Source organism: Cyprinus carpio, chromosome B2, assembly GCF_018340385.1.
Source record: "Cyprinus carpio isolate SPL01 chromosome B2, ASM1834038v1, whole genome shotgun sequence".
In the NCBI taxonomy this organism is placed as follows: domain Eukaryota; kingdom Metazoa; phylum Chordata; class Actinopteri; order Cypriniformes; family Cyprinidae; genus Cyprinus; species Cyprinus carpio.
This window is the reverse complement of record NC_056598.1, coordinates 15,791,698-15,804,636: the sequence shown is the minus strand read 5'-3', so window position 1 is coordinate 15,804,636 and position 12,939 is coordinate 15,791,698. Positions and strand designations below refer to the sequence as shown.

Below are 12,939 nucleotides of genomic sequence, written 5' to 3'. Positions count from 1 at the left end.
TTAAATATACACATGTGCAGATGAGGCATATGGAAAGTACAAAGTGAAGATACACTTGTAGATAACAGTGTAACAACAGGCTTGAAGGCTGGCTGAAAAAGAGCCTATTTCGCTCAGACGCAAATAGGCAAACAGCATTTGTGACTATTTTGCAAGGCACTGAAGTGACAAAGAAAGTTAAAGTGCCATCACTGTTTGTTGATGATATTGTGCCTCACAGCAAACATTCTGTCTGATCAAAATTCTTTGTCTAACAGCTCCAGAACGCCTCACTCAAAGGCTTTGACTTTCAGATTCGGTCTCCAAAAGCACTCCAGGATGTCTGAGAGCCTCTGTTTTGCAGGTACAACGGTTTAAGGGCCATTATAAGGACAGACTCATCATGCTAAGAATCACAAGAGAGAGTCACGCTATGGAGACAGCATTTGACTATCACTGCAGCGTCGCTCAAGTGCTCCCATGGCTGAAGATATGGAAGTGAACATGAATCACATGGGAAACTAAATCATTATGAAAACATACAAACACTTTCATCTCTATTCAGAGAAAAAGAGACCGTTCTACTGTTCCTCAGAGAGGCGGGAAATTAATTTAGCCTCTAATATGAGAGAGAGCTCTGAAAGTTAGAAGTGATGGAAGTCTGGGGTGTCCAAAACACATAGAGAGTGTTCTTGAGGGACTATGGTAATGTGTTTCAAGGCTGAGATAGCATTTGTGAAAAGAACCCACCAGCACCTTTTCACTTAGGCAAAACAAACACAGTTCCCTGTGACTCTGGGACATAGGCAGGCCAGGACTAATTGTTATGGCCCAGACAATCATGCCACTACAGGGGATTGTATCTCATGCTCAGTAAACCCTGTAGCCTTGTTCTGTTCTCTCTTTGTTTTGAGAGCTCTTGTGGGAGGGATTATTTTTCTTAAGAAAAAGAAAAACATCCTTCAGTATTCTTTCACTGCTCCCAAAAGAAACGATCAGATCAAGTCAATTTCGGACAAACTAATGAAAACAACACTGTAATTGAGTGAGTAGGAATTTCAAACACCTCTGCAAATGCTTGACTATTTACTGTCCTCTAAACAAACACTGTCTGTCAAAGATCTAATGAAATAATTACAATTACGAAGTAGGGTTTCTATGGAAGCTTGTTTCTTATTCTGTTTCTGATGATACCGTTTAAAAGAAACTCACATGGTGAAATATAGTCACAAATACAAGAAATAATCACAACTGTTAGATATTAAGTTGCAATTGTGAGAAAGTTGGAATTGTGAGAAATATTCACAAATGTGAGATATGAAGTCACAATTGTGAGAAAAGGTCAGAATTATGAGATACTGTCAAAACTGAGATATTAAGTTGCAACTGTGAGATAAAGTCTGAATTGTGTAGGAAATGGTCACAACTGTGAGATATGAAATCGTAATTGTGAGATAAAGTCAGAATTATGAAAAATAGTTCTGTCATGATAACTCTCGGGGGGGATTGACATGGTAATGTACATGACAATGTTAATGTATTTGGTCCGAGACTTGCTACTGCCAATACATCCACAACATGCTGCTGTGAGCATGTAGGAAATACTGCTGCTGCACATAACACAAATGAAGAACCCCATAGCATACATGAATCACCTTGTAGCAGATCTATACAGGTGGAGCTGGGGATGGTGCCTCCACCATTCCCAGCTCCACCTGTATAGATCTTTCTGAAGTATAGATCTTTCTGAAGTGCACTGCCGATTGCTACAGCAAATAAAGCCAAGTATCTGAATATTGAGCAGTGAGCCCATTGGCTACTGATACAGGAGAAAACCAATCAGCTGTGCAATGTGATAATGATGTCATTAGGTCAGATTGTGTTAGACCTATCAGACTGCGCCATCTAGAGTTTCATGCCAGATATCTGTATTTTTAGTTGCAATTGTGAGATAAAGTCAGAATTATTGTACAAGAAATAGTCACAACTGTGAAATATTAAGTTGCAATTGTGAGAAAGTTGGAATTATGAGAAATATTCACAACTATAATGAGATATGAAGTCGCAATTGTGAGATAAAGTCAGAATTATGAGAAATAGTCACAACTATGAGATATTAGTCGCAACTTTGAGATAAAATTGGAATTACTGTACGAGAAATAGTCACAACTCCTAGATATGATGTCACAGTTGTGAAAAAAAGTCATAATTATGAGAAATAGTCACAACTGTGAGATATTAAGCCACAGCTGTGAGATAAAGTCAGAATTATGTCAAATAGTCACAACTGGGAGATACGGAGTCGCAGTAATGATAACATCTGAAATATGCTAAATACTGGGAGATGTGAAGTTACAAATTAAGAGAAATAAATGTGCAGCTATGAGATAGAGTATAAAGTCAGATTTAAGATATATGTGAGATATAAGTTGCAATTACAAAACAATAAAATCAGAATAAAAAAATAAGAGTATTAGAACATAAAAATGCACTCCTTTCCATGTAGCTTTTATAGAATTACAGTGGTAATGCAGCAGATGCTCTCAAAAGGAAAGGCACCTCTAGCTGAGTAGAATCAGTCATGTTTTCACCACTGGTTTTGGTCCTCTGACATTACACAACACTTTCAAGATCAATGGTGCATCACGTCACAGAATTTGTCAGTGGCTTTTATCATTCCCATTAGGACTGAAGAAAGGTCCAGAATGTTTCCTCCACGCACTCAAAGCAAGTGTTTAGTATGTGGCATTCGTAATGCCCTTTATACCACATTCATCTTAGTAATGACGTTCTGACAAACATTGGAATATGAATGCGAAAGAGAATGTGTTTGAATCAGGGCATGTTGCTGACTAGAAAATGAGGAACCCATTGGTTTGCTTGTGTGTGTGTTCTGCAATTGCCTGCTGAAGGACTTCACATTTGGCTATTTGACACAATGCCACGGTCCCCAACAAACCAATTTCATGCCACAGTCACCTCTGTCTCATTTGCATCGGCGTAAAGCTTTTTCTGCATGAGCGCACAATGTTTTGATCCCCTGATTAGAGTGATCTGCAGCAGAAAGCCACCAGAATCCTGTTGTTATCATTTTGTCCATCTGTGGCTCTCGCTGCTCTTTACTGGCTATGGATCCAGGTTCAGAATCTTTCTAGTTGAGCTTCTGATGAAGGACAGCGAATGATATACATATAAACTAATGAAAAATAAATAAATAAAATAAAAGACGCAGTATTATAACCTTGGTTCAAATCAACAAGCTGCACACTGCAGTACATAATCTGAAAATGAGATCTATTCTCATTTATTAGGTGCTTCCAACAGTAATACTGCACAATTAAATTTATCCAGTATCAGAAATGTTGTGACAAGGATAATTATTTCTGTTTATTGAACTATACAGGTTTGAAATCACATTTGATATGAAAGCCTTTCTGATGAAGAATCTAGAGCCACAATACCTGTCCTGGTCCAACCCTTTCACACAGGAAGGTCTCATACTCTATGGCAAAGACTGGCGCGTTGTCATTAATGTCCAGTACTGTGATTAGAGCCACTCCTTTTCCAACCTGCGATGGATCCACTGAAATCACAGAGAAAAAATATGCATGCATGAACAGGCTGATAGATGAAAAAACATGAGGGCACCAACACATTTATTTCAATATGTTTTATTTATTTAAATGTGTTACATTATTTAATAGGTTGCATTTATTTAAATATGTGCCTTGCCATCGTCCCGGCCACTGTTGGTTTGCTCACTGGGGGCATTAAATCATAATTTTCTGTAATTCTGAATTTAAATGATTTGTATTATGAAAAGATTTTACATCACAAATCAAAACAAAACAAAACAAAAATTTGATCTAAATCAGTTAAAAATATTGTTAAAATAATAAAAAAAAAATAAAGTTAAAACTGATAGTATAAAATAATGAAAAAAAATAACATAAGCATTACAATGAAGTACATTCATTGTGTATCTATTTATAATAATGGTACAGATGGAGTATTGTTTTTTGTTTTTTGGGGGGGGGTGGGGGGGCAGATGTCACAAACGTGAGCTAAGTAGCCATTTAGCTACACTTGCATTGAAACTGACAGGATTAGATGAACATGCTCCTCCTGAACTTTAGAGCTCAACTTAAATATTCCCATTGATGTTCTTACAAGTGATTGCAAATGTGCTTCTCCTTCTGCCGCTGCCTAAACTTTGTTCACTCTGCTCTTTTTATTCAGGGTAAAAAGCAGAAATCATTTATATCTGACAGTTGTTCAGAAGCTGGAGTTACATTAACAATTTGACCCTTTGTATGCATAAAAGGACAGAGCCGCAGTGAGGAGTAAATCTTAGAAATGAAAGTCATGACGATTGATGCAATACAAGAAACTGAAGTAGGAATTAGCTGCTGGGGTTTTTTGTTTTGCTCACTGTTCCCATGAGTGCCGAGGACCATAAAAAGACTCAAGGAAAATTACTGCTGCAATACACGCAATAGAGTTTTATGTGACTTTGAATCAAATTTGAGCTGTCAAAATAAACAGGCCGATCGTAGTATCATCCCATTTATCAGCAATCTGATCCAAAACAGCAGACGTAAGGGCCTTTCTGGTATGACCCGGGCAGGGCCGGATTTACCGCTTATCATGACATAGGCAAAACAACTTTTTTGGGCCCCCCTTCCTTATTAATAGGCCTATTTAATATTACCACCCCAGCAAACAAAGATATTTCGTAATCAGTGGAAACCGTTACAGTATTTTCTATCACAATAAGCACTTGCATTCAGTCAATAAAAATTGAAAGTCTTAATTTGTTTGAGAATGGAGAAAGACCATTCCATTAATATAGCCTCCAGCATCGTGGCCAAATTACCACATTTCAGGAGTGCATTATTTCTCTAATAATTTTAACGGCCTGGTGTCACAACCACACCTCAAGATATTATTCAGATGATTTATTTCAAGATAAACCTTCCGTTGCAAATTCCAAAACGTAATTTTAGAGCTAATAACACAGGCTTGGGCCATTGATATGCAGGCTAAAGCAGTTATTAGAGATAGAGAGTGAGAGAGAGAGAGAGAGAGAGAGAGAGAGAGAGAGAGAGAGAGAGAGAGAGAGAATAAGCATGTGTGAATACGTGTGTCTGTGTATCTCTCAGCAGTGATCAGTAGTATCTATTAATAGCAAGTCTTTAAGTTTAACTGCTTCAAGAACCTCACTACTGAGAAATGCCATGTAGCTGCTAAACTATTTTTATTATTTTATTATTACTAATTTTATATTTTGACAAGTTTCTGTTCACGTCTCTGCATGTGTGCGCAAGCGCATGTCTGTACTGTGTGTGTGTTTGTGAGAGAGAACCGGAGAAAGAAAGCGTAATTTCTGTACATAAAAAAGGTGGAAAACTGATGTTTTGGCTCTGTTACTGCTGTAGATAGCCCATAGTATAACTTCATTGTGTTTGGGCCCCCCTGGATGAGCGAGCACAGGCACGTGCCTAGAATGCCTATGCATAAATTTGGCCCTGGACCCTGGTACAGTATATCATAAGCATTTCAAACACACATCTGATTTGTGTTTTCGTTCTACTTTTAGCAAATAAGGTGATATTTTCAACCACCAGGAATGTTGCACTTGGCAATCAACAAATTAACAGACTGCACAAGGGCGTGAGGTTATTTTTGTTGTGTAACTATGCAATGTAGATATTTCAAATGGTATTGGCGCTTAAGCACAAGCCAACAGCAAACACCTGTTGAGGGCATACTGCCTCTAGTCAACCAGAACAGACACAGCTGCTAGTATTCTTTGAGTAGAATGACTCCTGTTTGCTAGTACATTCAGTGCATGCTCACAATGAACTACAAAACCAATTAAGAGCATTTCAGTTGTGCACTAATCTGCAAAATCTTTATGAATTTTTGCAAGCTGTCCTGCCATTATGAGCTTTCCATAATTTTGGCAGCAGCGATGATATTGAGGGCATTGAAGAGGACAAAATACGGTCATGGTCTTCAGCCAAATTAGTTGATGGAGAGCAAAAAGAAATCTATTCTGCAGGTGTGAACATGCAGCCGCAGTGGGCTGAAAATATGCTGGCTCATTCGAAGTTGATTTCCATCAAAATCCAAGTGATTTATTGTACATTCCACACTAGCTTGACTCTTTACTTGGCTAGTAGAATTCAGCTTAACTGTCTAATCCAAACAGTGCACTGGTTTAGAGAAAACGCATATCCCAACAAAACCGCACTAGTAAATATATGACTCACGCCTCCCAGTTTCTTCCGCCCAAGATAAATAGAGCCCATCTGCCTCCGTGCCGTACACACCTGCAGGAAGCCTGCTGAGTTGCCGGCGGGGAGAGAGAAACGGCATGGGCTTTGAGCTAATTCATCTATTAATTTGACTTTTTAGAGGATGAGGGATCTACCGTGAATTAAACCCAGGCAGACTGCCATCGCTGGATGAGTATCGTAACTTGCTTTACAATGCTCTAAACAATAAAACGGGTGATAAGTTACCTCAGCGTCGATGGCATGGACAGTGGCTGTTAAGCACATTGTCGTGGCGGTGACTATAATGTCACAACTGATGCCCCTGGGCACTGGCTCATAACTCGCCATGTTAAGTGCAGTCACAAATGTAATAGCTCCGCACTTTTTTGACCAATGAATTTCCTTGACTTTTCCAAGACCTTGCCAGTCGTTTGTGATTACTAAATAAAGACAAAAAGATAAAGATAAAAAGTTTTGATAAATCATTTAAGAGAGATAACTGGGCTCATTCCAGGTACTCAGATTTGTCAGGAATCAATGTTGTGAACTAACAGTGAATATGTACTGATATTTAATGTCTGGTCAAGGTAATTCAAGTTGCTTTTATAAAATACAGTGCTATGCTAAAAAAGACCAATCTTCAATAAACAGTTAAGCTATAGGTAAGCTATAAGCTATGTGTAGGCTGCACAACATATATTTTATTTTTTATTTGAGAGTAATAGTAATATTACAATATATTTCTTTTTGTTTAGTAACTGTGTTTAATAATAATTATTATTTATTTTAAATTATTATTTTAGTCATACCAAATGGGTCAAAACAGTGAGAATATGGTCTATGATAACTCAAGCAGACAATTTTTTTAAACTATTTATGCATGTCTGTCTGTTTGTTTGTCTTTCTTTCTTTATTTGTGTCTGAACCAACAAACCAAACATATATATATATATATATATATATATATATATATATATATATATATATATATATCAACCATCCATCCGTCCATCCATCCATCCACCCATCCATGTATACTATATATGTATACACACACTCTGTGCAAATGCACCCCCTAATTAATTATTTTGTGAAAACAAATGCATAATGCAGTATGGATTACAGAAAAACAAAACATTGCAATGTAAGTTTTTCCAATATTGTGCAGATCCTGTCAGGATCCTGCCCTGACAGTCTTGTCTGTCCTGTCTTTGTTTAATGTGTCTCTGTTTATATTGTGCCTGAGCACATGGTTGTGTCTTTGTTTATGTTGGCCGTGTGCTCCTCTTGTCCTTACCTCCTCGTTTTCAATCACCACGCCCCCTTGTTTAGTCCTTGTCTTTCCAATTAGGTTCACCTGTTCCTTGTGTGCTCTGCTCCCTTTATATTGGGCTCATTTCCCTCTTGTCTTCGCTGGTTCGTTTTGTGTGTGCCTTGTGTACAGTCTCTTGTTTGCATATTTAGTCTTGTTAGAACTCTTTCTTCAGAATATTGCATCTTGTCTAGTTCACTCTTGTTTTTGTTTTGTTCCCGTCTAGTTCCAGTCTTTGTGGTTTAGTTTTTATTTTTTTTTATTTTTTCCCACCTAGGCATTGGTTTGCAAGTTTACTTTTGATCTGTCGCTCTTGTCTCTCCTGTTGTATTGTCTTTGAATGTCAGTTGTGTTGGTTCCTGCCCTGTTTCCTGAGTCCTCCCTGGTCGCTGGTTCTTCTGACCTGACAGACATTCTGGTGCTTCAAGAGTTCCCATCAACAGAGTCAAACCTGTGGTTCCTTGAGTTGCTACCAGGTCTCCTTTGCCACAGAGTCTGGAACTACCTCCTTCCGACCAGCCTGTTCTCCTGTCGTGTGCCCTGCCCTATTGTGTGGACTGTCTTCCTGCCTCATCTGTTTGTGTTCTCTCTCTTGTTAATAAACTGTTCTCCCTGTTAATTCTGCAGTTGGGTCCTCCCTTGCCAAACCCTGACAGAACGAACCAGCCACTCTAGGACCCAGCAGAATGAGTATTAAGATTGTTCCACCTGCCACTGGGGAGGGGAGATTGGCGCTCCAACAGGCACTGGCATCGCTTCGTCAGCAGGACCAGGAACCACGGTCCTATGCCCAATTCTTTTGGACCATGGCTAGGGGCCTTGAATATGATGATGCAGCCCTGAAGGAGGCCTTCAACCTCACTCTGGATGACCCCTTACCTCGATGGGAGATGGAGCAACTGCATGTTTTGAATTTCTGGGACTTCTCTAATTATGTGCATCACCGCAAGGACTGGCAGATCCTTAATCCTCCAGACGATATCAGCAGTGACCACCAACCTGCCCTCCTTCCCTCTTCGAGTCAAGTCCACAATCATCTTCTGACTCCCACTGAGAAGCGAAGGGACAGAAGGAAGCGGGCGCGGCCCAAGTCGCTGTATCTGCCATCGAGTCCTCCGTGCCGGCTCCAGCCTCTGAGAGCAGTTCAGTGCCAGCTCCTGCCTCTGAGTCAGTGAAGCCCTCTGAAGCAGTCAAGGTAGCTTTGAGAGAAGTTTCCCAGTCAACCTCTGTTCCGGTGTCTGTCAAGTCTTTTCCAGTTAAGTCAAAGCCAGTCATGTCCAGTTTGGATAATCCTGTGTTTATGTCAGTTCAAGTAACTCAAGAAGTGAGCATGCCGACAACGTCCTGCCCTGGGAGGCGTAAGGGTAGGAGGTCCCGTGCCAGGAGGGCTAGAACCCTTTGTTCAGAGACCCCTCATATACTTGCCCTGGATGATCTCACGTCGCCTGCTGCTCCTGTTATGGCCATGGAGGCAGGTTCTGAGCAGTATGTTTTTCCTGCCATGGTTACAGACGTCAGTCCTGAGCTGCCCCCTCTCTCTGTCACCTTCACTCATGTCAGGCCTGAGCGGTCCACTCCTGACACTACCATGGAGACCACTCCTAAGCAGCCCACTATCCCAGTCAGATCTATGGAGGCCATTCTCAAGCCATCAGCCCCCACAGGCACTGAATATGCTTTCGCCCTGGAGCCTCCAGAATCTGCTCGAGCCCCTGACCAGAGTCTAGTGTTGGCTCTAGGTCTAGAGTCTGCTTCATCCCAGTTCAATCCAAAGTCTGTTTCAGAGTCAGCTTCGGTACCAGTCCAGGAGTTCATTCCTGAAGACCCAGTTCCTGCAGCCACAGAGGGCAGTCAGGCGTCAGCATCAGTCATTCAAGAATCTGTCCCGGCGTCTGTTCCTGTGGCCCCAGAGGGCAGTTCAGAAGTCCCAGAGGGTGTTCCTGAGACTGTCTTTGAGCCAGTTCCAGCTCTGGAGAGCAGTTTAGCAGCCCCCGAGGGCAGTCAAGAGCCAGTTTCCGGGTCAATTTTCATAGCCCCAGAGGGCAGTTTGTCAGCCTCCAGGGGCAGTCAAGAGTTGGTTCCTGAGCCTATTCCTGCAGCCCAGGAGGGCACTTCATCAGGTCCCAATGACTGTCCAGAGTCAATATTTGAACTTGGTCCAGAGGCCCCTAAGGGCATTCCTGTTATAGCCCCAGAGCCCACTCCAGACTCTGCTCCTGCTACAGAAGCAGCTCTTGTCAGTTTTGTCACATCCTTAGAGGCCAACCCTGAAAGTCTTGTCAGTCATGTAAAGCCCACAGAAAGTAACCTTATCTCTCATGCAGTACCTTCGAAAACTGTCCCTGTTCCGGCCAAGGAGGTCCTTCCCGAGAGCCCTGAACTTCTCATTGAAGCCACCTCAGAATCCCTTGCTAGTCATGTCTTGCCTACCAAGAATATCCTGGAGTTTGCCCATAATGTTAAGTTCAGTAGGAGACCTTCGCCAGTGAAATGTGTTGGTAGAGGTGCCACCAACTATGCCCCCACCCTTATCCCACCCGCTGTCTGTCCCGGTCTCCAAGGTTTCCCTAAGCAGGTACCACCCTGGTCAGTCCTAAGCCATTCCCCTGGAACATTTTCTGCCCTCCCCATCCCACCCCCTGTGTTTCCTGACAGGCTTGGACTTCCATGGGTCCCTTCCCACCCACCCCCCCCAGTCGGTACCATTTTGGCCCCCTACCAACCCTGTGCCCCATTTAACTCCACCCAGGATGGACGCCTGGAGGCGTCCTTTGGAGGGGGGGTACTGTCAGGATCCTGCCCTGACAGTCTTGTCTGTCCTGTCTTTGTTTAATGTGTCTCTGTTTATATTGTGCCTGAGCACATGGTTGTGTCTTTGTTTATGTTGGCCGTGTGCTCCTCTTGTCCTACCTCCTCGTTTTCAATCACCACGCCCCCTTGTTTAGTCCTTGTCTTTCCAATTAGGTTCACCTGTTCCTTGTGTGCTCTGCTCCCTTTATATTGGGCTCATTTCCCTCTTGTCTTCGCGGGTTCCGTATTCTTTTTACAACTCTTACATCATAATATTTCAACATTTATACTTGTTAGAACTCTTTCTTCATAACATTCCATATTCTATATCCAACTCCAGCAATTTTTCTTTCCCGCCTATTACCAGTCTTTGTGGTTTAGTTTTTATTTTAACCCTAGGCATTGGTTTGCAAGTTTACTTTTGATCTGTCGCTCTTGTCTCTCCTGTTGTATTGTCTTTGAATGTCAGTTGTGTTGGTTCCTGCCCTGTTTCCTGAGTCCTCCCTGGTCGCTGGTTCTTCTGACCTGACAGACATTCTGGTGCTTCAAGAGTTCCCATCAACAGAGTCAAACCTGTGGTTCCTTGAGTTGCTACCAGGTCTCCTTTGCCACAGAGTCTGGAACTACCTCCTTCCGACCAGCCTGTTCTCCTGTCAATTCCCCAGCCCTATCCTCCCTACCCAAACCCTGACACATCCATTAACAATCAATCTCTAGGTTAATAAACTGTTCTCCCTGTTAATTCTGCAGTTGGGTCCTCCCTTGCCAAACCCTGACAGATCCAGGAACAATTAATAAAGAGTGCTTCTGTAATACAATCAATTCTGATTATAGTAGGCTGTTTACAGTAACTAATATAGCAAATTGCACATTAATATAGATTATGTGGGCACATTTATAGTAATTTATCTTCAGTTTCTGAAGAGATCTTGGCACAAATAGCAATGTTATCCTGAATGTGCCTTTCAAATATGGTTGCCCTTATAACATAAAATATCTATTTTCAGAAATTGAGATTTCCTCCTTTTTGATTTTCAGGGCCATTAACACCTTACCTAACTTCGCCTAAAGACAAATGACTTTGAGGCTACCTTTTGGTAGCTAGCAAGCATCTGTCTCATTCTTACAGACAAATAGAGGAGGACATTTCAATCTTCTCTGCCAAAACCCATTTTAGAGACTGTGAATGCCTCTGACAATGACTGATTGTCTATGAGGGAAAACCTACAAACTTTGTTTAAGTGTGTCCACATTTATGGATATGGGTTAAAAATGTAACCACATGATGGATATTATTCCCCTCTATCACTCAAGTCAATATGGTTATGGCTGTCTGTGAAAAGACTACAGGGGATCGAGAGAACAGATGCACCTGAGTGAAGGTCACGGTGAAAATCAGCATCAAAGGTTAGGGAGGAGAGGAAGCTGCAGTTCTGCCCATCGGCTACAATCAGGACAAAACTCGATCAAGCTACACGGATTCTGGAGATGCCAGTGGACAACGGTCACCTCAGTGATGCAGCATCTGTTCACAGCCTGCACTTGCGCAGATTGAATGCTTATGCTATATGTGCCGTGCGGCAAGATAGACACACGCGAAATGCACGAGGTACACGGTTTGAAATATTGATCACCCAGAGCAGCGCTAACTATTAGCCCCAGCAGCCTTGCGATAATGATATTCATTGTGAAATTAAAGGCTCAAATTTTATGAAGGATTTCATCCTAATAGAATTTGAGATTGCAAAAAACGAAATGTGCAGCTGCTCAAAACTTCTCCATACAAACCGGAAGTAAAGGTATCTTTCAATAAAAGTTCCCTCTGAATGGCTCACTTATGAAGGACAAATCAAGCAGTAGCAGTTTCTGTAACTGACAGACCTTGATGGACAATAAAAAGGAACACCACAGCACATCTACTGTAAAAAAAAATCAGGCCTCTTTCACATATCGTATTTTGTGTTTAATTTTTTGTTTCCGCCAAGAAACATAATTATTGTCAGCGTAACCTTTACAAATTTTCAGAAGACCTTCAAATCATAACAGCAACCATATAAAGAAGTTCAGGAATAATTTGAGGTCACTCACAGCTTTTAATAGCCAGGATGGTGATGTTGTGTACAGCATTGGCTTCTCTGTCTAAAGGCTTAGCAGTGCTGATGACTCCTGTTGTTGCCTCGATGTTGAAAAATCGCTCCAAATCTGTGTTTCTGTCTATTGAATACCTGGGGAAACAAAGTTTAAATGAATTTCAAGCTTTGACTTTTAAATGAATTCTATAGATATGACCTGAAGTCACAGCCCCAACAGCGATCATTATTTTCAGTGGCTCTTAGGCACAGAACAACTTAATTATGAGCATTTGTCTTTCAGCACAAAACACCTGAGTCCCACAACTCATTTACAGTCAACATTTGCATCCACTCCCACGTAAACAAATAAAATAATTTAATGCAATAATAATAGCACTAATGACTTGCATATGTATTATCTTAGGCCTGTTTTACATTAACATGCGTTTATGTGATTGGCTTGAAATCAGATAGCACTTGACCCTATTAAATAAGTAATAATGTA

At 41.2% G+C, this 12,939-nt stretch overlaps 1 protein-coding gene across 1 annotated transcript in view; it reads right to left on the bottom strand.

Moving 5' to 3' along the window:
- The window catches only part of LOC109101199 (cadherin-7-like), a 57,070-nt gene that overhangs the window by 13,081 nt on the left and 31,050 nt on the right, over positions 1 to 12,939 (bottom strand). The window contains exons 8-9 of the mRNA XM_042718320.1: positions 12,451 to 12,587; positions 3,441 to 3,562 (exon numbers count right to left, since the gene is read on the bottom strand). Of these exons, the coding sequence (XP_042574254.1) occupies positions 3,441 to 3,562; positions 12,451 to 12,587 (259 nt within the window). The remainder of the gene's footprint in view (positions 1 to 3,440; positions 3,563 to 12,450; positions 12,588 to 12,939) is intronic.